The sequence below is a fragment of the Hyaena hyaena genome, unplaced genomic scaffold (genome assembly GCF_003009895.1).
Source record: "Hyaena hyaena isolate Hyena2069 unplaced genomic scaffold, ASM300989v1 scaffold_229, whole genome shotgun sequence".
In the NCBI taxonomy this organism is placed as follows: domain Eukaryota; kingdom Metazoa; phylum Chordata; class Mammalia; order Carnivora; family Hyaenidae; genus Hyaena; species Hyaena hyaena.
In genome coordinates, this window is record NW_024080861.1 from 14678 (window position 1) to 41736 (window position 27059).

General features: G+C 38.2%; 1 protein-coding gene across 1 annotated transcript in view; it reads right to left on the reverse strand.

The window, feature by feature from the left end:
• LOC120239371 (mitogen-activated protein kinase kinase kinase 5-like) overlaps window positions 1–27059 on the reverse strand; it is a gene marked incomplete at its 3' end in the record, with an annotated part of 94421 nt that overhangs the window by 12294 nt on the left and 55068 nt on the right. The window contains exon 4 of the mRNA XM_039243579.1: window positions 12931–13070. Coding sequence (XP_039099510.1) covers window positions 12931–13070 — 140 coding nt within the window. The remainder of the gene's footprint in view (window positions 1–12930; window positions 13071–27059) is intronic.

Genomic DNA, 27059 nt, shown 5'->3' on the forward strand with positions numbered 1-27059 from the left:
ACTTCACAATCTTGTGGATTAAAAAAAGGGGGGGAAAAGGACATAAAGGACTTGTACACTTTTAAAAAGAAACACCACATGCCTGGGTGCACATGTGTGTACATACACACATAGTAAGTCTGAAGGGCAATACTACAGCAAGGGCTTGTATTTCCAAGAGAAAGAAGACGTTACTAAGAAGTGAGGAAGTCTGGGAAGACCAGCAGAGAAGGTGAAATTCAAGATAAGTCAAAGAGGACAGACAACTTTCAGAAGCAAAATTTAGGGATCCAAGCCAGAGGACCAGGAACAGCAAAGGCCCTTTTAGGGAATGATAGAAATTATGATTGGGGGCTAGAGAAGATAGTTCATTTGGGGAAGTATAAAGAAGAGAGTTAAAGAGGTATTTGGAAAAGACTTTGAATTTGATCACTGGACCTAAAAGAAAGTTCATTTTGGCATGGACCAATATTAGAAAGTTATTTGGGGCCTTACTAAAGAAGGCCTTGAATGCCAAACAAAGTACTTTGTGAACAGTTAGCAGTCAGCATGTTTTTTAAGGTGAGCGATATACATAAAGAATTATCAGTATACATTAGGAACCTGTAATAGCAAAGGCTGGGAACAACACCATGTCTACCTAGTAGAATCTGGTTAAATAGATGATGGTAACACCATATAGTGGAATATAATACCACTGAACAAAGAATGCAGAAGTTCTTCGTGCAGTGATAGGGAAAGATCTCCAAGATATACTGTTAAGTGAAGAAAAAAAAAAAAGCAAAGAACAGAATGGTGTTTAACCTATGCTCCTATTTATGTATAAAAGGGAGAAAAAGAAAATTCTAATTTGTACATTTATAAAATCTCTCTAGACGAATATACAAGAAACCAATAACAGTGGTTGACAATAAAGAGGGGAGCTGGCTGGGTGGGGGGAAAAGATGAGAGAATGCCTTTTCACTATATATACTGGTGCACTTTTTTTTTTTAATTTTTTAAGCTTTGTTTATTTTTGAGAGGGAGAAATAGAGAAAGAGAAGCACAAGCAGGGGAGGGACAGAGAGAGGAGACACAGAATCCAAAGTAGGCTCCAAGCTCTGAGCTGTCAGCACAGAGCCTGACACAGGGCTCGAACCCACAAACCATGGGATCATGACCTGAGCTGAAATCAGATGCTTAACGAACTGAGCCACCCAGGTGCCCCAAATCCTGTTGCACCTTTAAATTTTTGTATCATGTGAACATATTACCCAATAAGGGCAAATACATAAAAGATAAACCTTGTTAAAGTTTGAAAAAAAATACTAATTAGATGGTGGTATTTAGTATTTGAGGGGAAAAAGTATTTAGGTGACATTGCAAATGTACAGGGATGTCAAAATATGGGCTTGGACGACAGCGGTGCCTGGAGGATGGAAATCAAGAGACAGATGAGTGACGCTGTGGAAGAAGGTGGAAAGTAGCTCTTCCCACAGGTGTTTCACAGGTAGTCAGTGCATCCTTTCACCCTTTCCTCTCTCTCTCTCTCTCTCACACACACACACACACACGAACATGGTTCATGAAAGAATAAATAGAAAAAAAATGTTTTTAAATGCTGGATAATCACAAAGCCAGAAACACAGTATGCAGAATTTTCCAAACTTGATTTATGGAGCATCTCTTCAAAGTAGCAAACCACACTCTTTTGAACACAGCTCTCTTGTGATAGTAACATCCCTTTCACCCCACTTTAAGTATCAAGGGAATGCCCTTCTCTTCACCCTCTATCACACAGCATCCTCTGTGCATTGCATAAGAAACTTGTTCTCTTTGAAGCTGCCCTTTACTGGCTTCAATGACACCAATCTTCCCAATAGTAGATAAATGTCCTTATTTCTGCTACCATCACTCCTTGTACAGACTCTCTATGACAGCACTTACTTGCTCATTGTAAGTGCGTCATCATACGATTCCTCCATCTTACATCATGAACAACCTGAGTGTTTTGTTCATCTTTGTACCCCACTAATTGCCTAGCAAATTGAATGGCATATAGTAGGTACTCAATAAAAGCATGAATAAGTTAATGAATGTATAAAATACTGAGCTATGAATCACAGTAGAAATGTGTAAGTCCTGGCTCCACTCCTGACTAACCATATGTCATTTTTCCTCTCTCTAATGTAACACCCTAAGAGTTGGGTTGAGTGATTGCCTGTCTCTTCCAACTCTGTGTTCTATCATCTGCTTCCAACTCTGTGTTCTATCATCTGCTTCCAACTCTGTGTTCTATCATCTGCTTTTGGCTAAAGGACTATCAAAGTGAGCACTGTCCTTGTACCACGGAAGGAGAGACACCTTCATGCCCAGGAGCTACGCTACTGCCCCTCTCTTCTGGTGCACTAGGAACAGGAATGGAAGCAGTAAAGGGAGCAGGGGGGAACGCTGGGCGGGCTGAAGGCCCCCTCTGCTAGGCACTGCAGAAAATGGGCCGCTCTTGGCTTAGAGCCAGCAAGATACACCTTCCTGAAGAATTTCTCATTGGAATAACAATCCTCTTAAATGTCTTCTTCGCTTTCATTTCATTTTGCATTATAACAAATTATGAAACTGTATTAAAATCATCCCCATGAAAAGTCTCCCCGTGAAATAGTAAGAAGTGTGTGTGATGCCTATTTTGAACCAAGGAGAGTACAGAGTGCCGTGATTTACAAATCAGTGGTCGGTTATCAAGTAAGCAAGGTGCTCGTGGGGATGTCCAGGAGTAGCACTTACTATTAAAAGAGCGCAGGGTCAATGTTTCTGGTTCACTACTAAATTGTTAAACTACTTTATAGGGTTATATTTTCAGATGACTCTTGCCCTAACATTTACTGAGTGTGTAATTTATACTACTGGCTGTTAGGTGCTATTTAAAATTGCCATGGGGCGCCTGGGTGGCTCAGTCAGTTAAATGTTGGCTCTTGATTTCTCCTCAGATCATGATCTCATGCCCCAAGTTGAACTCTGCGCTGACAGCATGGAGCCTGCTTGGGATTCTCTCTCTCCCTCTCTCTGTCTGCTCCTCCCTCATTCGTGCATGCATGCACACACACTTTTGCTCTCAAAACAAATAAACATTTAAAAGATAAATAAATAAATGTGCTAAAAAGAATCCAGTAAAAATTCACTGTTTAAAAACATCAAACGATCTATTGAATTCTTTTAACCATTGCTTACATTTTGTAAAGGCTAAATGAATATAAATTGTTCTCTTGAAGGAGACAGAGTTTACTCACAGTTTATGATGTAACATTAAATGAGGCATGAACCCTGAAGAAAAAAAGTACTACTTGTGCATTTTAACTCGATACAAATAAATAGCAAACAAGACCTCACAAACAAGACCTACCTACTCAGGCAGACCAGTGAATGTTTAATCCATATTGAACCCATTGACGGAGAAAAAAGGAGGACAGGGAATAAATTTAAGACACAACTGCTGGGGCGCCTGGGTGGCTCAGATGGTTAAGCATCCGACTTAGGCTCAGGTCATGATCACATGGTTTGTGGGTTCAAGCCCCACGTCGGGCTCTGTGCTGACAGCTAGCTCAGAGCTTGGAGCCGGTTTCAGATTCTGTGTCTCCCTCTCTCTCTGACCCTCCCCTACTCTCTCTCTCGTTCTCTCTCTCTCTCTCTCTCTCTCTCTCTCTCAGAAATAAATAAAACATTAAAAAATTAAAAGAAAAAGACACAACTGCTATGTTTCACATCACTGCATGGAAACTCCTCATCCAAAGTCCTTAGAAATAAGATGACAAAAAAAACTCCAGGTCCTTCCCAGTGAAACGTTTTGAGGATGCATTACTGCCCTACAACTTCATACTTGTCTGAAGTCCTTGGAGGTCTTCTGATTTGCACACCCCCTGGCTGTACCAGATACTCCCCCCAATTTTTTTTTTTCATTTTCCAGTACCCTTTGATGACTAGATAGGGAAAGAAGACAAAAGAGACAATCTAGCCTGGGTCTCTTTGCAAGGGAAGACAAAGGCAACTTTTGATGGTTACTTGGGACCATACAACTTTGAAGAGGTCATTTTAAGGATAAATACATGGAGCATCTCCAAAACTGGAAAGTGTTTGTGCCTAGAATTTAGGTAATCACAGCTAGGGGAAGGAAGTGGGAACAGCTGGTGTGGGGTTGCCAAGTTCAATTGATTCAGGCTGAGAGAAGCAGAACTGGCAAAGCAGTTTCTCAGCTTCCTGAAAGAGAAGGAACAAGCTGGGAGTTCCTGGCTGGGAAAGAACCTGGCCCCCAGCTGGTGACCTCTGGGTCTTCCCTTCTGATCCCTCTTCCTGTCCAAGGGGAACTAGGCAAGGGTTCCACCCAAGCTGGGTAAAAGAGGGTTATTTCTTATACCCGCTAGCTCCATCCTCTTACCTAAGTTCAATACTTCAAAATAAGACGAGTCTAGGAAATACCAAATGGGCCATTGTGAACACCCTGGGCCTCACCGAAAAGGTAGGATTCATCTTTACCCTTCAGCATGCTGCTACAACAAAGCTGAACCAGCTCAGGAAGAACACTCTAACACAGGTATCACAGAACTGGCCCATCTTTAAAGTTAGGAAACTAATTACATTTGTGCTTTCATGTTATGCTTGCATAAAACCTTCATGTTAAAAAAAAAAGCTCAATAATCTAACTTGAATCCAGAAAATCATATTCATAGGACATATGAAATCTGTATGCAGACTTAGAAGTATACATAATGATAAGTCAGACAAGATGGGATTTGCCCAGCTCTCACACTTACTGTGTATGCCTCTAAGTCATTGTATCTCTCTGGGTTTATTTCTCATCTGTTAAGAAAGTATTTTTAATCTGCCTAATCAATGTAGAAAGTACCTAACTTGTCTATCTCGGATTGTGTTTCAAGAACAATTGAAATAAGCTCATAGAAGTACTTGAAGCATTTTAAAGACATATACAGCTTGAGTGTTAATACTATCAAAGCAAAACAACTCCAACTCAGTTCCTATTTTACCAGATCTAGAGATATCTTATACCTTATTGTTTTGTGATCAGGGGTAAGAACATATCCTTCTCTTGATATGAGCAGCTGTCAATTAAAACAACCTGTATCAAAAGTCAGGTTAAATTATAACAAAGCTGGAAAGTAATCCTAAAAGAAAATCTGATTCTCTTCTCCTTCCCTCTAAATTTTATTTTATGTTTAAATGGATATTTCGTTGTGGGAGAACTCTGCTGTAAGTAGAGATGTCTTTAAATGTGGCTGGGATGTTGAGGAGTGACATTCTACCCATACAGGATTTGAAACAGCTTTTTAACCCAAACTTCTCTTTATAATGTGTTCCTATTACAATTAACTTCCCCTTTTTTGACACCAGATGTTTCTCTCAGCAACACCTAACTGGAACAAATTATTCAAATGCAGGTATTTCTTATTTAAAAAAAACTGTATTGTTATGTAACAACAGGCATGATGAATTTCTGTACAGTAAATTACATTTTTTGCATAATTTTCAGTAAAAATTTCAAAGATGCATTCTACAAGGACCTAAATAGGAAAATGGGTTGGCGTGCCACATAGATCAACTTGCACAGCAAGAATCATTTATTTATAATGAACAAAAGGGAACAGAATTCAGGCAAGTCTTGCCCCATTTGGGGGGGAGTCAGAAGGCCTTCAGACTCATATCATCAGTGGGCAGAAATATTCCTTCTTGCTATTTAACGTATTCAGACTCATGGGCCTATGATGAAAGCCTCTCCAAATGAAGAAAATATCTGGTGCCAACTCAGTGATATGATGATATCTTCCATTCACAGTGTAGGATAGACTTCTTTCTCTCTTTGACAAAAACAGCAATTAGATACTAGAAATGGTGGGTGGGGGTGAGGAGGGTAATGGAGGAATTAGAAAGGAAAGCAAAGGCACAGTCTATCCAGTATACAGATAATTCCTTAGTAGGTGTAAGATTGCTAACTGACATGGAAGAAAAGTGGATTCTCCAAGCTCAGGCCCTTTCCAAAACCTCAGGGATGGATTCTATACCTGGGAAATCAACTCATGCTAGTTTGTCAATTCAAGACCTTCAGAGAAAATCTTGATAAAGCAATCCTCACATGTATTACTCATCTGCTCCTCCCCCCAAGTTATCTTTTTTCCCTCCTAATTTGATGTGGAATGATTATAGCTCAGATAAAAGGTAGACCATTCCTATAAGTAAGGAACATGATGGCTTCCTCTCTCAAGAGAAAGAAAAGTCTCTCCATGAAACAATACGAAGGTTTGTGATGTTATGTTGAACCAGGGAGAGTACAGACTGCCAGGGTTTACAAATCAATGGCCAGTTATCAAGAAAGCAAGATATTTGTGGGGATGTCCAGGGGTAGCACTTAATAGTAAAAGGGCTCAGGATCAAGGTTTCTAGTTCACTACTAAATTGTTAAACTACTTTATAGGATCATATTTTCAAACAACTTTTTCCCTAACATTTACTGAGTGTGTAATTTATACTACTGGCTGTTAGGTGCTATTTAAAAGTGCTGAAAAGAATCCAATAAAAACTCACTGTTAAACTAAAAAAAAAAAAAAAAAGCCATTGGAAAAATACAAATTTTAATTTCATACGCAATTCAATCTAAAACTAAGTTCCTCTTAGTAATTAACTTCGGTTAGGGAGGTAAAACTTTAAGGAGAAGAACTGGCAGTGTAAAAGGGGAAAAAATTTATAGGTTTAAGAACACTGTGGAATCTGAGTAGATTCAACAAATACAAGTAAAAATTCAATTTAAGTTCGAGGTATTTGTACCAAAAATTATCCTCGTTTCTTCACCAATTGACTAGAAATTGGCAGAATCACTGAAATTGACAGCAAGAACATTGCTGCTCTTTTCAAAACTATAACAATTTGGGGCACCTGGGTGGCTTAGTCGGTTGACTCATGATCTCACGGTTCATGGGTTCGAGCCCCATGTCAGGCTCTGTGCTGAACTCTTGCTCAGAGCCTGGAGCCTACTTCAGATTCTGTGTCTTCCTCTCTCTCTCTCTCTCTCTCTGCCCCTCCCCCATTCATGCTCTGTCTCACTCGGTCTCTCAAAAATAAATAAATGTAGGGGCGCCTGGGTGGCTTAGTCGGTTAAGCATCCGACTTTCGCTTAGGTCATCTCGCGGTTCGTGGGTTCGAGCCCCGCATCAGGCTCTATGCTGGCTGCCAGCTCGGAGCCTGGAGCCTGTTTCAGAGTCTGTGACTCCCTCTCTCTCTGACCCTCCCCTGCTCACGCTGTCTCTCTCTCTCTCTCTCTCTCCTAGAAATAAAAACATTAAAAAAATTTTAAATAAATAAATAAATGTAAAATGTAAAAAAAATTTTTTTAAACTATAACTATTTGCTTTGAGTGGAAATGAATAAGTACCAGAAAAAGACTTAATATCCAGTTTCTCACAATAAGCTCTAAAGGAGACTGGGTCCCTCTACACCTGCAAGATAAAAGATCTTAAGTACTATGGAGCTGTCTGAATGAGAAATTATGATAGTTCTCAATGTTCATCATGTTGTAGCATGTGTCAGAATTCCCTTCCTTTTCAAGACTGAATAACATTCCATTTTGTGTATATACCACATTTTATTTTATCCATTCATCTGTTAACAGACATTTAAGTTACTTCTACCTTTTGCCTATTAGGAACAACGCTGCCAGAGGCATGGGCAAACAGACATCTCTATGAGATCCTGCTTTCAGGTCTTTTGGATATTCTGCCCAGGAGTAAAATTGTCGGATCATATGGTAATTCGATTTTTATTTTTTATTTATTTTTTAAAGGTTTATTTATTTTTGAGAGAGAGAGAAAGAGAGAGCGAGAGAAGGAGAGGGAGACAGCACAAGTGTGGGAGGGGCAGAGAAAGAGGGAGAATGAGGCTCCTAAGCGAGCACTGCGCCAACAGCAAAGACCCTGAGATGGGGCTTGACGTCACCAACCCTGTGAGATCATGACCTGAGCCGAAGTCAGATGCTCAACCGACTGAGCCACCCAGGTGACCCTGGTAATTCTATTTTTAATTTTTTCAAGAACGGTGTCCTGTTAAAAATCGACTCAGTAGGTTGAGCGTCTGACTTGGGCTCAGGTCATGATCTCATGGTTCATGAGTTCGAGCCCCACATTGGGCTCTGTGCTGACAGCTCAGAGCCTGGAGCCTGCTTCGGATTCTGTGTCTCCCTCTCTCTCTGCCCCTCCCCACTCATGCTCTGTCTCTCTCTGTCTCAAAAATAAATAAACATTAAAAAACTTTTTTTAAAAAATCAATGGTACTTAAAGTGCTACTTTACTGATGGTTTTACAAATTCTGGTTTGTATGCCCAAGATTTCATTCTAGTCACATCCCAAGCTAGAAAATTCTAGATACACTGAGGCAGAGGCAGAGCTCCTGGCATCATGTGCTATATTCAGTGAGATGGTGAAGGAGTAAGCACGCAGATGCACTGCTGTAGAGAATGGTCTATTAAGGAAAATCCCATCTGTAAAATAACTTTTCAAGCAATGATTAAAAAGAAAAATACAACTAAATTTCTTGAAAAGGGAATAATCTCACAGAATCATTACTTTTCAACACAAGCTGTGGCACCACTAACTGATATGCATTTCAATCTCTAGAGAAACATTTATTCTGTAATAGGTAAAATGGGAATAAAGCCTATCTTAGTGCAGAAAGAAAGATCCAAATGCATCTGAGCCTTTTTAATCACACTTAGAATGCAAGGAAAATAAATTAAAAACTATTTGGGGATTTAAATGCCCACAATATATGTAAATTATCTGGAAAGATATAGGAAAGAACAAAGTACTACAAACTTCTTCCTTTAAAAAAGGATTGTGAGATATTTCAACTATTAAAAAAGCATAGAAATCATCATACTCATGGATATACCGCTTGGACTTAGAAATCTAAAATTGCAGATAAACTTGAAGACTCTTGTCTTCTCCCCCAGTTCTATTCTATTCCTATCTCCCAAAGAGATAACTATTCAGAATTTGTTGTTTGTAATCCCCATGCACACATCTATCCTTTAAAACACAAAGAGGTATAAAAGTGCAGCCTTGCATGTTTTTAGATTTTGTATGGATGGTATCATACCACATACATGCTTCTGTAATTTGTTTTTTTCTGTCGACACTGTTTCTGAGATATACTGACAGTGACACATTAGACTCTAGTTAACTCATTTTAAGTACTCTAGAATATCCCACTAAATGACTCTACCAGGAGGTATTTATTCGTTCTCTTGTTGATAGGTATTTACCAATTCTTTGGCGGAGGGGGGGGGTATTACAAACAATGTTAATATAACATTCTTGATTAGATCTCCTTCTGTACACATCCAGAGACGTTGCCTGAGCCTCGGTGCTACACTCATCTGATAATATCAGGTGTTGCCAAATTGCTCTTTGGAAGTAGTGCCAATCCTACGCTGTCACCAGCAGCACCTGTCTCCTGCTGCGCCCAGCCTTGTCCTTGTCCTGGGCATTATAAGGGCTTTTAATTGTTGACTACCTGATGGTATGCAGTGGTGTTTCCTTGTTTTGTGTTGCTTTGTTTTTATAAGCAGCATTGTTTAAAGTGAGTGGGTAGTGGCCTGAAGAGAAGAATGGGAGCTGAAGAAAGGAAAAGGGAAACGAATCTCAATAAGTAGAGCTGAGAGCTGTTAGAAAAGGAATTTCTGCTGATAGAAGAAATGGCTCATTAGAACTATTTCCACACTCTATACAACAGCCATTCATTTCCCCCAAGTCCTTTCTGATGTCAGATGCCTTTCAGATGCCTTTCATGGGTCGACTCATTGGTTTGTCAAGTTCAGGCTTACTCTCCCATTTGGTGAGAGGCCCCGCCTGGATGGAAGTCTGATCATTTCTGTAACGTATGAAATGAACCTGAAAAAAACTGTTAGAGCCATTTCTTATTTTCAAGCAAATGTTAAGTCTTAGCAGAGTCTCATTAACATGCACATAAGAAGTTATCGTGGTATTTATTTAAAGAAAACAGTGAAAATTGTGATGTTAAAATGCTAAGGGAAACAACTATCAACTTCTTTCTCAAAGTGTAATGATCTCTTTCTGAAAAAAAATTAAATATTTCATTCTTACTGCAATAAGATAGTACTTGTGATTTCAAATGGATACAAATCTTACTGCAAGTACATGGTTTGATTAGACTCTAAATATGCTTACATATGAAAACCCAGACACAGATTTCAATATTTTTATGGTTCCTATCAATTATTTTTTAGGAGCCTAAAGTTAAATTTTTTTTTCCTATGATTTTGTCCTGAGGATTTGTTGCCAAAGAGGAACTGCTCTCTTCAACAAAGAGCAGTAGATGAAAATAAAACTGGTGCCGCTGTACTTTCTAGATGGTCAAAGAATCACCCTAAGTGAAGCTAGATATGTGACAAGAATAGCATTCTCGTTCTGTCTGTGCCCTGTGAAAACAGGGAACTGCTTCACTTTTATTTTATTTGGCTAATCTATACCTATTTTTATAATAACTCCTGTTCTGCCTTATTTCACAGAAGTTTTCTGTTGGCAGAAGGCAGAGATAACATCTGTAATGAACTGCAATGGAAATTAATAAAATTACACACACACACACACACACACACACACACACACACACACACTTTCTCAGTAGCAGAAGACCAAAGAAATTTCTAGGGCTCAGAGGGAATTGTTAGATTGAAAAAAATACTTTCTGTCCCAGGGAACTTTGTCCTTTGCAACCAGAGATTTATTTGGACTAGGATCAAGCTAAACAAACAACAACAACAATAGCAAAGGGCAAAAGCTTAAGCTAGCAGAAGGAGTAAGAGAAAAGAAAAGATGACTGCTGCACGGAACAATTCAGGGGGCAGACATAGGTGATGGGTTTTCTCAATGAACACACTTAACAGGAAAGCTGGATATCCTTCTAACTAGAAGAAATTGCAATAAAGTTTAGTGGTTAAGAGGGTGGGCCTTGGAATCAGGCAGATGATTGAAATTATTTGAGCTTCAGTCTGCGATTCTATGAAATAATGATATAACAGCATATAATATACCCCACAGGGATGTTTTTAGAATTAAATGTGAAAACGTGTGTGGGTGAAACACAAAGTAAGCGCTCAGTTACAAGCAGCTATTAGGTACAAGATAAATGAGTATATTTCAGATAGACCAGCGTTTTTAAAGACCTACTGTATTCACGTACCAGTAACACTTCCGAGCAAAGGCTGGTAAAAAGCAATTATAAATCAATTTATTTGTCCCATAAACATTTCTGATAAGATGAACTTCAACTCTTTCTCTCAAATGTAATTTTAATTCATTTTTTAAAAATGTCTCCAGCAGGGGCGCCTGAGTGGCTTAGTCGGTTAAGCATCCGACTTTCACTTAGGCCATGATCTCGCGGTTCGTGGGTTCCAGCCCCGCGTCGGGCTCTGTGCTGACTGCCAGCTCAGAGCCTGGAGCCTATTTCGGAGTCTGTGTCTCCCTCTCTCTCTGACCCTCCCCTGCTCACGCTGTGTGTGTCTCTCTCCTAGAAATAAATAAAAAATTAAAAAAAAAAAATGTCTCCAGCAAAGAATAGTCAAAATTGAATCATAGAATAACCTAGGGCAAGTATAAAAGTAGGGTAAAGTGAAAAATGTCTAACACAACACGGCCTGCTTAGAATACTTAATGTAAATAAAATAAAATAATGCAAAAAGAATAAAATAATTTCATTCCTTTATTGACTTCTAATATGTTATAAATGCTGGTAAATCAAAATGTTAATTAAAATACACCATCACAAAACTTTATGATGCAGTAATTAGAGGGGTAAATCTAAGGTGAAATAAAGTAGGGGTAGGTTAAAGAATTGCTCCAGGTAGAAAAACAGATTCAGACAGAGTAGGGGCAAATCTCTTAGGACTATTTCAGAATATTCTGTAAAGGGATAGCCTATCAATAGCCTAACAATGCTGCCATTCAGTAAATGTATATTTGCTAAATGAAACTACAGATTTTTCAAAAAAGTCATACAAGCTTTAGATATTCAGATAAAAACAAAATACTACTTTTTTTTTTCATGGGTTTGGGGTTAGAGATCGTCATATAATAATTACTAAGCCATTGGAAATATGGTTCTGGTTTTAGGGCTCTATGTCCCAAGTTTGACTTTGATTTGAAAACTGGAAGAGATAGATGAGAAAAAGTTGCATAAAGCTAGCTGGAAGTTTCACAAAGGAAATGGATGATATCAGACTCAGCATGCATTTCACTGAATCGTTGCGTGCTTTTCAAAGAATCACACAGTGCAAAATCACTTGCCCTGCAAAAGCATTTTAGACAATCTTTTTGGATGGAAGAAATACCATTATGACCTTATATTGGAGAGTATGACATGGGACATGCTGAGTTTCGTAGACAAGTGTAGTAGGTTTTTATTTCTCCTTTCCCTGAATTCTTAAGTTTCTGAAATCATCTGACAGTGAAAAGGATGGCAGTTTTCCGGTGCTATTCCGAGAGAGAATTTCTCTTCAGAGTACTTTCAGTAGGAAGTGTATTTCTAGGTGAAGACAGGTATGCCCAGTGAAACTCCCAACGGTGACACAGCACGCGGCTTGACCATACTTCATGTGATCTCCATTTCCTTCTCCGGTGACACGGACAACTTCCTGGGAATGCACTTCTCTCCAGATGCAATTCTAACTGCAGTTCAGAACTCAACATGGCAATTTTTCTACCTGTATGTCATTGAACTTCTGCACTGAATTCTAGATAAACCTCACAACTTTGCTAGTAACTGCTGTGAGATTATTGGACGGACAAAAACAGCCTTTCACAAACATAAGCTACTTAAAGAGTTTTTGATGTCAGAGAGACTGAAGAGGTATCCCTAAAACTCTAGTGCCTACAGTCAACATGGAGTAAACAAGTCAGGTACCTTCAGTGACTGCAGAGAGTCTGAATTATTATCACAGTAGAGGATGATGTTGTTGGCCATGCTGAAACTTTCTCTGACCCCAAGGTGGTAAAACAATGATGGCTGTCGGAAGGCGTCACTCATCTCCACCACGGCGATATCTGCAAACACAAAACAAAGTCCCCCCAAAGATGACACCTAAATAATGCTCAGTAAGCACAACTTTTCAACAACTTAGTATTCAAAGAGGAAATGAGGTGATGATAGGGATTTTCCCTCCTCACTTACCACTGAATTTTGAATTTGTAGTTCTACGTGGAAGTGGTTTTAGAAAATGCAGCAAATCTGCATTTTTTTTTTTAAACATGAAGGGGATTACATAATTACTGGAAACTAAGCATAGATCTGCAATGGTGGGCTGCTGGGGCTAAAGCTCTGTGAAATTTCAACATTAAAACAAGTGAACTCAGGTTCCAGAAGCAGATCCACGGGAAACTGCCATAAGTGATGAATGTAAAATGAGATTTAAAAAAGCAAATAGGTAAGGGATGTCTGGGTGGCTCAGTAGGTTAAGCCTCAGACTCCTGATTTCAGCTTAGATCATGATCTCACTGTTCATGAGATCGAACCCCACATCCAGCTTTGTGCTGACAGTGTGGAGCCTGCTTAAGATTCTCTCTCTCCCTCTGCCTGGCTTGCACATGCTTTCTCTCTCTCTCTTTCTCTCTCTCTCAAAATAAATAAATAAACATTAAAAAAATCAAACAGGTAAGATTGTGAATTAATCCAGAGCTGTATTTTGTAAGTAATTAATTATTTATTGTTATCAATATCCAGCAAGTCCCCAGCAATTATACTCAAGAAAAAAAAGAAAGCAAAGGTATAGAAAATTATGACTAAGAAGGATAATATAACCCCACAGATCAAATTCTACCAAAGCTCAGAGAAGACTAACACCAAGGTAAGTGTAAACCTGACACCAAAATTTGACAATAATCTCCAAAAAATGAAATATCGGTTAGTCTCAAACTCATTTTGTATATGAACAAAAATATGGAAAAACATGAAGAAAATGCACCAAGCATTACACTTTAAAAAAACTAGATCATGGGTTTAAAATTTATTTTGGGAATGCAAGGATGGCTCAATGGAAAAAAAATTCATCAACATCTCCACAGATGCTCCAAGTGCATAATTAAAATCCAAAACCCATTTCTCATTAAAAATAATTGCAGGCCAAAAATAGAAAAGCATTACTTTAACATGAAAATGATATACATTCACAAGTGCAAACTTGGTATTTATAGGTATTCCCATGAAAATCAGGAAAAAAGACAAAGCAGTCAATTATTTCCACTCCTAGTTGTCTTTCTGAAAATTCCCAATAATGCCATAAGATTTCGCAAAGTAAAGAGATATAATAGTACAAAATGGAATACACAATTATCATTACTTGAAGATTTTTGGCTATCAACCAAAAAAAATCCCAATAGAATCAACTAAGTAACTATTATAAGCTATAAAATATTTTAATAAGGCGTTGAGATGCAAAATTATTATGCAAACCAAGAGCTCCCTTTGTAATCATAACTAGTAGTATTTGGAAAATATTATGGTGAAACAAATTTTAATCACAATTAAAATGAACATGTTAACATACCTTGTAACGAATTTAACAGATGATGCTAATTTGTTAAAAATATTTGCAATATGTGAGAGATAAATGGTTAATATCACTATAAATCATCTCTTATTGTTCCTTAGAACAAATAAGCAACCATAAAAACATTACAATAGAAAATTAGGCTATGAACATAGGCAGGCAAATTCACAAAACAAGAACTAAAATGGCAAATAAATACGCAAAAAGATTCTATACATTACTATAAGTAAGTGCATTAAGCAAACTATTAAATGCCCCTTTTTTTGTCAAAAATACTAAAGAGTGCCAACAAAGATGCAGAGAAATGATACTCATATGCCAAGGAGAAGTTTAAACTTCCCAGGAAACTTAAATACTTAAAATTATTTACATTTTTTTTTATCTAATACCTCCAGTCCTAAGAATTTACCCCAAGAAAATTCCTATAAGTGTGGCAGGTTTGCTTGTAAGGATGTCCACTGAATTATATTTTTTGCAATAAAAATGGAAAATGCCATTAATAGGAAAATAGGTAGGTAGGTAGGTAGGTAAGTAGATACATGTATTCAAATAGTGGCTTATTATGCAAAAATTGAAAGCTATACTTTTGAATCACTATATTGTACACCTGAAACTAATATAACACTTATATTGTATAACTAATATAACACTTGTATGTTAACTCCATTGGAATTAAAATAAAAACTTAATTAAAAAAACGATACTATAGAAGAATATTTAGCAACAGAGGTAAGCTCAAGCTATAGTAAGTAAAAAAAAGTATTAAATACATTGTAATATATATATTATATGTGAATATATGCGTGTGAAAAAAATGTCTGGAAAGTTGTACCCCAAAATATAAACCATAATAGTTGTGCATTGCAATTGTGCTTTATTTTTTCTTCTTTATTCCTTCTATATATTTTTTACAGTTTTTCTTATGAACATTGATGACTTTTAAAACCCACCAAAATATAAGAAAAACAATACTGAGGGATGCCTGGGTGGCTCAGTCGGCTACACGTCCTACTTTGGCTCAGGTCATGATGTCACAGTTCATGGGTTGGAGCCGCGCGTCGGCCTCTGTGCTGACAGCTAGCTCAGAGCCTGGAGCCTGCTCTGGATTCTGTGTCTCCCTCTCTCTCTGACCCTCCCCTGCTCATGCTGTTTCTGTCTCTCTCTCAGAAATAAATTTAAAAAAAAAAAGAAAGAAAGAAAGAAAAACAACACAACCTGTGTGACTGAACGTAAAACTGAACCGCAGCACAAAAAAATAATGCAGACTCTTAAGCTGTTTGATGCAATTGGCCTTGTCTAATGAACGTGAGGTTAGAATTCTCATTCCGTGAAGGAGAAATAAATCAGATCAAACGGAGGCTGAAGGCACAGAGGATTTAGTGAGGTTATCAAAGAGGCAGCCAGGTCAAAGGAGCTTCAAAAGATTTTTTTTTCCAAGGCTAAAATGACTTAAGGGCTCTTTAATACAAATAAAGAGTTTTCTTTTGGGGTCCTTCACATTTCTACATCAAAAATCAACACATGAGAAAATGAGTCATTGCGTCCCACCTACACGCCCCATCTGCCTCCTGCACCCACACCGTTTCCTCCTCCCACAGACAGCAGCCACTCGCAGTCAGTCACAGGGCTTCAAAATCAAGAGGCAGCGTAACATGGGGCTGAAAGAAACTGAGCAAAACAGTGGCTGATGAAAAATAAATGAGAGACATGCAAAGAAAAATACTAGCTAAGTTAAAGCAGTCACAAGAAGAAGGGAGATGGGTTATTTCCAGAGAACTGACTCCTGGGATTTGATGCTAAAATAAAATAAAACCACTGCAGCAGGCTTTCGGATTAAGAGTGAAACTAGATATTCAAAATATATGGTACAAGCAAAATGGGGAGAACTCATCAGGTCTGAATGTCTAAGTAGGAACAGATACATTTTTTTGGATGCTGTTTAGAACATTAAAGATGCTTGTGTGTATAATTTTAATATACTGAATACGGTACAACCCAGAAAAAGACATATTTTTTTCTACCTCAGGTCCAGATGACTGATATATTTATATTCTTTTCTAAATTTATGTTTTAATCTCCATGGAGTAAAATGTACTCTTCCTTCTTCTCTGGTGAGGTGATCAGAGCCTGTGCCCCATTTTCTTAAATTGTTGAATTTGTTTTCTTATTGTTGAGGTTTGTGGGTTCTTTATATTATCTGGATATTTTTCCTTTGTCAGACAATGTGACTTGCAAATATTTTCTCCCAGTTTGTGACTTGTCCTTCCAGTCTGTTGACAGTATTTTTAGAAGAGCAGAAATTTCTGCCTTTAAGTCCAATTTATCAATTTTTTCTTTTATGGATTGTGCTTTAGGTGTGGTATCTTGCCTAACCCAAGATCCCAAAAGTTTTCTCTCATGTTTTCTTCTAGAAATTTTATAGCTTCACACTTTACATTTTGGTCTATGATCCATGTTAGGTTAATTTTTGTAAATGACGCAGGATATGGGTCAAGGTTCCTATTTGTTATAAAGACTCTCCTTTCTCTGTTGAATGGTCTCTGCTTCTCTGTCAAACACTAATTGGCTACATTTGTGTGGGTCTGTTGTTCGGTTTTCTGATCTATCTTTTGCCAACACTACACAGTTTTGATAACTGTGGCTTTCTGGTAGGTATTGAAATCAAACACTGTGAGTCTTCCAACTCTATTCTTCTGTTTTCAAAACTGTTTTAGCTAATTTAGTTGTTCTATTTGCTTTCATGTGTTAAGTTTCCTGTGTAATTGGTAGCTGAGAGCTATCAGTTAAAAACTACAAAAAAAATCCTCCTGGGATTTTGAATGATATTGTATTGAATCTATAGATCATTTTGGGGGGAATCATACATCAGGTCTTTCCATGCATGAATATAGTATATCTCTCCATTTATTTAGGTCTTCTTTGATTTCTTTCCTAAGTATTTTATAACTTTCTTTCTTTTAATTTTTTAAATATAATTTATTGTCAAGTTGGCTAACATACAGTGTATACAGTGTGCTCTTGGTTTCGGGGGTAGATTCCCATGATTCATCACTTACATACAACGCCCCATGCTCATCCCAACAAGTGCCCTCCTCAACGTCCATCAACAGACAGTTCCTACATGTATTTTGTTAGATTTATACTTAAGTGTTTCATTTTTTTTGGTGCTGTTATAGATGGTATTCTTACAAATTTCGAATCCCAGCTGTTCATTGCTAAGTATCTAAAAATACAATTGATTTTTGTATATTGACCTTCTATCTTGAGACTTTGCTAAACTCACTTATTAGTTTCCGGAGTTTTTTTTTTTTTTTTTTGCACATGTTCTGGGATTTTCTAAATGAATAATCATGTCATTTGCAACTCAATCTTCATAATACCCCTTTTTGGTAGGTAATATTATTATTATTTTAGGACACTGAGTCAGAGAATGTGTAAGTAATCTGCCCATAATCAGCTAGGAAGTGATGGCACCCCTTCTATCCTTGGAAAATTTCAAACTCAAGCATACTAGGGGATGTCTGGGTGGCTCAGTTGGTTGAGTAACCAACTCTTGATTTCAGTTTGGGTCATGATCTCAGTCAGGAGATACAGTCCCACTTTGGACGCTGTGTTGAGTGCGGAGCCTGCTTGAGATATTCTCTCTCTCTCTCTCTCTCTGCCCATCCCTACTCACACTCTCTCTAAAATAAAATTAAGACCAAAAAACAAGCAATCTAGCTGGAGAGCCCATCCTCTTAATTCTTCATTGAGCAACACCCTACCTACATTTATAGGTTATAGAGGTTCTTAAGATCAGAACATAAATTTAAAGATGCAAAAAAAGATTTAAGGACCAAAGCGTATATTCCTATCATATGTTTCTTTATCAAATGCACTTAATAATTTTCTGATTGAGTTTTTGTGGTAATATTGTGAGTAAAACTGCTATACTTAAAAACTGAAGTTTAAATACTTAAAAATTAAGTCTGTTTAAAAATAGAGACAAAGGTACAAAAATTTCTTACATTTTTACCTAAAGTGTCATTTCTTTCCTTTCTTCCAATTGTGTTAATGTTAAATGGAGCACAAAATTAGATTTACCAGGGGTTTATTAAAGCATAATAAATTTTTAGGGCAATCACATAAAACTGTTGTGTCTAATTGCATTTTGGTCATTAAATGGCAGCGGTTCATGGTCTGTGTTTCTTTTATTTATTTACTTTTTTATTTAATTTTTCCTTCATAATACCCTGTCTGTTAGCTAAATATCTCACATGAGCTTCTGTCGCTTGTAAACAGCAGAGCTGATGCAAAACATTAATGTCCAGTTACTTTTTATCTATTCAATGTTTTCCTTCAGCATTAGATCACTGATAACAAGGTAAGAGCCCAGTAGTGATTTGGCTTGTAGTCTAGTCTACAAGACTCCAAAACTCCATTATCAATGGAAACTTCCCAAGTTATCACACAGAACTACCCATTCAGTCATGATGGTTTTGTTAACTCCCCAAGATGACCCACTGGTGTCATTTTAATTCTACAAACGTTCTGAGCACTTATTATAGAAAAGGTTTTATTTGCTGTTGTGAAAGTTAAGGGAAAAAATTAACTAGATATGATTTTTGCCATCTCTTGTAGGGCAGAAACATGAGTTGGCAGATACCAACCCAGGGCAGAATGTGGCCAGCGCTGGCAAAGTAGAAATGGCAATGTTCAGAGGCCAGGGAGGCCAGCCCTGGTGGAAGAGATGATGGAAGCATATGTGAATGAGGCATCAGCAGGCAGTGGCGTTGGGGTGGAGCACCTCAAAGAACACACTAAAAAACAAGTCCTACACATCAAAAGCACCATAGAAAAAGGAAAGGCACAAGGTGCCTGGGGCTTGGTCAGAGCAATGAAGCAAAAATTTCAGTGGGAAACAAAGTCAATTCCCAAAGGAATTCTCAATGGGAGAACCAATAAGAGATCCCCTAAAGTGCGGACACTAACCTCCAAATGCCCATACCATCTTAGATTCTTAAGAGAATTCTTGCATTCCTTTGATTTTTTCCTATATTATGAATAAATAAGGGTTATTTACAATAAATCTACTGTATGTAAATTTTTAAAACGTTACTCCTGACCTAGTAGTGTCCTGGTAGAGTCTCCTAGAGACTCTGAATCAGTTTACTAAAGTTTGGCAGATATGCAATGTTGGGACATTGCAAATCTCCCATCAGAGAGGTAAATTGTTGAGATGTTCATGAAGGACAGAAGAATAATCTACCACCATTGTTGTCTTGAACTGGTCATGGTTTGGCAATTCCTGGTATGAATTACTATTCATGTAGCTTCATCGGCATCATTTTATTTTCCTGTATGTTATTTAGTTAACCCTATCATGTACAATGATACATATTTGTGTCAACAATAAACATTTTGGCCCATAATTTCCTCAGCACTAAACTCCAATAAATGTATGCACAGTGATTCAAACATGAGTCATTCTTATATTGCTAAAGCAAAAGTATATATAATGTCCCCACCCCAGCCTTAATTTGCTTGTTTAATGCTTGTTTGATTATTACACTGGGGAGTTGATTTTTTTTTTTAACCTGGAAAGTGAGAACCAGGAGCATGTGATCAGAGGCAATCAACCTCCAGAAGTTGGATGTTAAAAATGTTGAGAGCCATGGCATCTACAGAAGGAAGTAGGGAGGAAAAGGGAGATGCCTAGGGAGGGAAAGGGACAAAAGGGAAAGAAAAAGTGGGGAAAGGAGGGAGGAAATAAGAAGGGAGAGAAGGAAGAAGCAGAATCAAATAAGACTGGTATAAAAATTAATGTCCCTTTGCCCAGACAGTAGCCACAAGAGTCCGGTTCCTAATGCTCCAGCTTTAGAGAACATGAGGGGGAAATTAGCACATACCCATAAAAGGTGACCATCCCAGAGCAAAAGGACCAACCCAGAACCACAGCTTTCTGCCAGGAGGAGACGCAGCCTCAGAAAAGCACACCGCACGGTGAAAAGCTGGCAGAAGAGCCTTCTCCCCATCTCCAGGGCCCTTGAGAGGAGGGATGAGCACACAGATGACAGACAAGCCGTTTCATGACTTCCAGTGTTTGAGCCCTAATTAAGTTTCTGGATGGATGACCTTGGACACTACCTTAAGTTCACTGAGCTTTGGTTTCCTTAACCATAAATCAAGAATAATAACAGGTATTTACGGCACAAAGCTATTAGGATTACGTGCACATGAGGCACAGAAAACTCTCAATCCATGATTATTATAAGGAGCCATCATAAGAAATGTTAATAGGAAGCCCTTTGAACAATTTATCATAAAAATGTTACCAAAGACAATGCTAAAATATAAGTCAATACCCCTGATAAAACTTCATATGAATAATTATTCATAGAAATGAAGTTGAAATCAAATTATGAAAACACAGAAAGCCAACACAAAGAATTTTGACTTAATTCCATAATCAATGATGATCCATCCGTATCTATGAGTTCTGAGAAGGGCAATATCAAATCAAAGTTTGGGGGAAGATAAACCCAGATTTTGTGGATGGATGATAGACAAAACAGACTGGAAGCTGGGAGATGGGGCAGGGGTCAAAAGAGAGTGTGCTCCTAAATTAATACAGAGGCAACATGGGAGGGAGTTCAAGAGGCTTTAGGGATTTGGTGGATGCAGGATAAAGAATGAATTAAAGATGTTATTATTTCAAACCTGAATGGTTAACATTTATGGCTTGGCATTAACATAAGTGACATAAGAAAAAATACTGTTTTTTTGGTAAGAACTTGAGTTTGGACTGAGACACTTTAAATGGTGTGTGTGTGTGTGTGTATGTGCACGTGTGCGTGTGTGTGTATTTAACTAACAGCTGTCATTCCGAATCGCAGCAGCAATCAGAATCAGATATCCAGACTTCAAGCTATATTCAAGACAGTATGGCACTGGCACAAAAACATACATATAGATCAATGGAACAGGATAGAAAACCCGTAATGGAGCCACGACTATGGTCAACTAATCTTTGACAGAGCAGGAAAGAATACCCAATGGAAGAAAGCCAGCCTCTTCAACAAATAATGATGGGAAAACTGGACAGCAACATGCAGAAGAATGAAACTGGACAACTTTCTTATACCAGACACAGAAATAAATTCAAAACGGATAAGAGACCTGAATCTGATATAGGAAACTATAAAAATCCTAGAGAATACAGGCAGAAACCTCTTTGACCTCCTCAGCCGTAGCAACTCCTTAAGAAGCACATCACTGGGGGGCGCCTGGGTGGCTTAGTCAGTTAAGCGTCCGACTTTCACTTAGGTCATGATCTCGCGGTTCGTGGGTTCGAGCCCCGCGTCGGGCTCTGTGCTGACTGCCAGCTCAGAGCCTGGAGCCTGTTTCAGTCTGTGACTCCCTCTCTCTGACCCTCCCCTGCTCACACTGTCTTTCTCTCTCTCTCCTAGAAATAAATAAAAATATTAAAAAAAAAAAAAAAAAAAAGAAGCACATCACTGAGACAAGGGAAACAAGAACAAAAATGAATTATGGGGACTTCATCAAGATAAAAAGCTTCTGCACTGCAAAAAAAAAAAAAAAAACAATCAATAAAACTAAAAGGCAGCCTAAGGAATGGGAGAAGATATTTGCAAATGACATGTCTGATAAAGCGCTAGTATCCAAAATCTATAAAGAACTTACACAATTCAATACCCAAAAAGCCAAAGAATCAGACAGATTTAAGAGTCACAGTGATGTAACAGTTGAAGTGGCAGGTATAGATGAGATTGAACAACTTAGACAACATAGCAAAAAATGAAAATGCATCTATGATTCAGGAAATCCCTTCTTCATCAAATACTCAAGAGAAACATAGTTCATCAAAATGCAGGTGTAATAAATGTTCATAACAGCACTATTTGTAAATTATCAACAGTAGAAGAAATAAAGTGTGCTATACAGAGACAGTGGCTATCACACAACATCATCACACAAGGTCACACAACATCACACAAATTTTTAAAGATATACAACTACATGGGACAACATGAATGAATCTCACAGACTGTTAAAAGAATATGGATATAAAAGAGTAGGTATTTTACGATTTTGTTTCTATGATGCTCAAAAATTTGATATTGAAAGTAAAATAACTAGTGGATACTTTGGTGGAGGGCGATAGCTGAAAGGGGACTCAGGGAGGTCTTCTGGATGGCTGGTAAGGTTCTGCCGCTTGATCCGGGTATTCAGGCATGTTCACTTTGTGAAAGTCAATTCTTCTCCAGTCAATAATTTTTGCCAAGACTAGTAAAAGAGGACAGTATTTAGTTTCCTGTAGTCATTATAACAAAATTCCCTTAAAACAACCCTGTTATTTTTTTTTAATGTTTATTCATGGAGGGGAGGGGCAGAGAGAGAGGGGGCAGAGGATCCAAAGCGGGCTCTGTGCTGACAACAAAGAGCTTGATGTGGGTGGGGCTTGAGCTCAAGAAGAACCCAATGTGGGGCTTGAACTCAGGTCACATGAGATGATGACCTGAACTAAAGTCAGATACTTAACAGACTGAGCCAACCAGGCATCCCTCACAGTTTTTTTTAAGTTTATTTATTTACCTTAAAAGAGACAAAGAGAGAGTAGGAGAGGGGTAGAGAGAGAGAGGGAAAGAGAGAAAGAGAACCCTTAGCGGGCTCTGTGCTGTCAGTCTGAAGCTGGATGCAGGGCTCGAACTCAAGGACTGCAAGACCATGACCTGAGCCAAAATCACGAGTCTGAAGCTTAACTGACTGAGCCCGCCAGATACCCCTCTTTCATAGTTTTAGAGGCTGGATGTCCAAAATCAAAGTGTGACCAGGGCCACGACCATGCTATCTCCAGAAGCTCTAAAGGAGAATCTATTCTTTGCCTCTTCTATAATCAAGCCATTTTTGGCATCCCTTGGCCTGTCGCGTGTGTGCCGGTGGTGTCAAACTGCCCTCTGTCTCTCTCATAGAGAGACACTTGTGATGGCAGTTAGGGCCCATCCCAGGAGTTTGAGATCATCTCCTTATCAAGACCCTTAACTCAATCACATCTGTAAAGACCCTTTTTCCAAACAAGGCAGCATTCACGGGTCCCAGGGTTTTGGCATAGACATTGGAGCACAGGGGTAAGGATCAGTTTTCAGCCTACAACAAGGATTTAGAAGGTGAGTACAGCAGAACTCAAAGCGCTGACTAAGAGGTGAAGGAATGGAGATAATGAACACTGAAAACTCCCCAGAAGAGAAGAGGAAGACGATGAACATTTACTAAGACCCACGGTAGAGATATTTACATTCAGTAAGGAAACCCAGAGGTCAGACAATACTTTAAAGGGATAGAAAGATCTAAAGGTTTTTAGTTTTAAGGTGGAGTACTTGAACATTAATAGAAAGATGAAGATTTTAAAGGGAGGGGTAGCTAATAAATGGGGACAATTTCTAGATTTTCAGATGAGAAAGACAGGTTTGAATTTAAGGTAGAGGAGAAAAGTCAGCCTTGAAAAAGCAGTCCTCACATATTTTTTTAAATTTATTTTAGAGAAAGAGACTTCACGCAAGCAGGGGAGAGAGGAGAGGGAGAGAAAGAGAAAGAGAGACAGAGAGAGAGAGAACCTCAAGAAGGCTCCATGTTCAGGGTGGAGCCTGATGCAGGGCCCAATCCCATGGCCCTAGGAACATGACATGAACAGAAATCAAGAGTCGAACAGTCGACCAACTGAGCCACCAAGGCACCCCAATATATCTTTCTTATTAAACAAATATAAGTAGGCCCTACATCATAAATAAAGTGTTATTCTCTTTATAAGTTAAAATAGGGTCCGGTGTATACTTTAAGAATTTATTTTTTAATGTTATGGCAGTAACAGTAGACCTAGTCAATAATCTATAAAGAGTAGGTAATATAAGAAAAGCAGAAGTCAAAATTAACTCTAAAGTTTATTATGTGACAGGGCCATGTTGACATTATATGCAGAAATAGGGTATCAAGTTGCTGTGATGTTAAAAATTTCTTTTATTTATTTATTTATTTAGAGAAAGAGAGAGAGAGAGAGAGAGAGAGAAACACAGAGAGAGGGAAAGAGAGAATTCCAAGCAGGCTTTGCACTGTCAGCATGGAGCCCAGCGTGGGGCTCAAACTCACAAACTGTGTGATCATGACGTGAGCTGAACTCAAGAATCAGATGTTTAACTGACTGAGCCACCCCTGATGTTACAAATTTCTGAATTGCCATTGAAAACTGTTTCTCTCTTAAATTATTATATTTTCTAAAGGTATTATTCTTGTTTTAAGAGTCCATAATCATAAATTTTGATCTCTATAAACTCATTTCATGTAATAAATTTCAGTACTTAAGTAATCAATCTATTTTTATCAGATGCTGAAAAAGCTATTCATAAAATTTTGAACAGCCTATTTTAGAGTTTACTATAGCTTTTATTGTGGTCAAAGTGCATGCCATTTGGGGGGGGGGGTGTCTCTCACATTCAATTTTAATTGAATCAGCAAAGCTGTCTGCATTCATGCCTTAGTGAAGCTCCTGACACACAGCAAAGCTCTTTGTAGAAGAATCTTCCACAAGAGTCCTCCCCACCAGTTGGAACCAATAACCAGCCTCATTCAACTGGCACTGGATTAAGTTGTATAAAGTTATAAGAATTGATGTAAGATCATTTTGGGAGAAAATCTGATTGTTCCTCACAGATGGGCATCCTGTTTTATACATTTACGACTCATCTACACAGAGACAGCAGGAAGTGGCCAGCCAGTCCTGGAACATTGTCCGATGATGCTCCCTAGCAAAAATGGCCATGGCAATTTCATTCACGTTTGAGGTTGTTCTGATTGAGATTTTCACACTGTGTCTAGGGAAATAGCTGCAACGTATACGTATTATAGCTACAAAAACAATAAAAGTTACTAAAACAGTGTAGCACGGGGATACAATCAATAAAATTCAGCTAATGGAAAATTCTACAGGAAAAATGACCAGGTTTCCTCAGAGAAACATTAGAGGGAGGAGGAGAACAAAATGGAGAGAGAAATTAGGCAGTAAAGACTTTAGGGACACCGTCATTACCAGGTATATACCTCTTTTGGACTCTGACTAAACAAACTTTAAAAAATATGACATGCATGAGAAAATTTGACAACTGACAAGATTTTTTAATTTATATATTTTTTAAATGTTTCTTTTTTTTATTTTAAGAGGTGGGGGCACATGTGCAAACAGGGCAGAGGCAGAGAGAGAAAGGGAGAGAATCCCAAACAGGCTCTACACTCAGCCCAGAGATACAGGGCCTGGTGCAGGGCTGGGATCATGACCTGAGCCGAAATCAAAGTCGGATGCCTAACCAGCTGAGTCACCCGTGCACCCCAATAACTAACAAGGTTTTTGATGATATTAAGAAATTACTTTAAATGTGATAAGAGACTGTGGTAGGAGCCCTTATGGTTTAGAGGTTTTAAAAAGTGAAATATTAGTGTACAATGCCACGCAATACATGTATTCTTTATCAAACAGTTTTATTCCTCATGCAGTAAGTGATTGAATTGCAAGCAATAATCACTAAACTTGTTCCTACTGCAGGAAGAATACGGGTAGTAAAATGAAAGAAACCCAGCTCACACCCTACTTGTTTGCCAGAAAGTTACTCACCCTGATGAACAGGCCAGTTTGAAAGGTTTTTTTGTTTTTGTTTTTTTTCCTTCTTGCATTTACAGCTGTCATCTCTTGTATTCATAAACTCAACTGGATCCCAGAAGTGTGAGTGCGTGCCCAGGAGCTCCGCTGTGCTCCAGGATTCTTAAAGTGTCAACAAGTGGAAACCTCTGATGCAGAACTATGCTTTTCTGTTCTCTGTAGTCTGTCAAAGTCATTTGCAACACTTAATAAATAATCCACGTCTAGTCAAAATGTGAACTGTTTTTGTTCCAACTTCTACATCTTCTTCAGAGAGTATCTGTAATTCTGTTAACACAGCAGATGTGTAAATATGATTCTGCCAGTAATGATGTCACTCCATGGCCTATATGTTGACAATGCATTTGAATTCAACAATCCTCTTTGGGGGTTTTAAAGCTTCCTTCTTAAGGAAGACCTACTGGAGAGAGTGCGTTAGAATTAAAACTATGTGTTGTTAAAGAATGTTTTTATTGCTGACAGACTTAGGTGGCTGATCTAAGAGTCTGGGTTCTTTCTTTTTTTTCCTCCAATTAAAATTAAATATCAACAATTCTCTTAACTCTCTAGGAAAGTAAAGGTTTGTTTAAATGTGTGGATTAATGTGATCACAAAAATGTCACTTAAAACAAGAGCTATCAGTACACCTCAAAGGCCAGACACACTAAAGTGAAGACTGAGAAAAACATACCCCTTAGAAGCCCTCCAATCGGGCAGGGGTGGGGCTCAGTCAGTTAAGCATCTGACTTTGGCTCGCTTCAGTCATGAAGAGATCATCGGTCATGACCTCACAGTTCATGACTT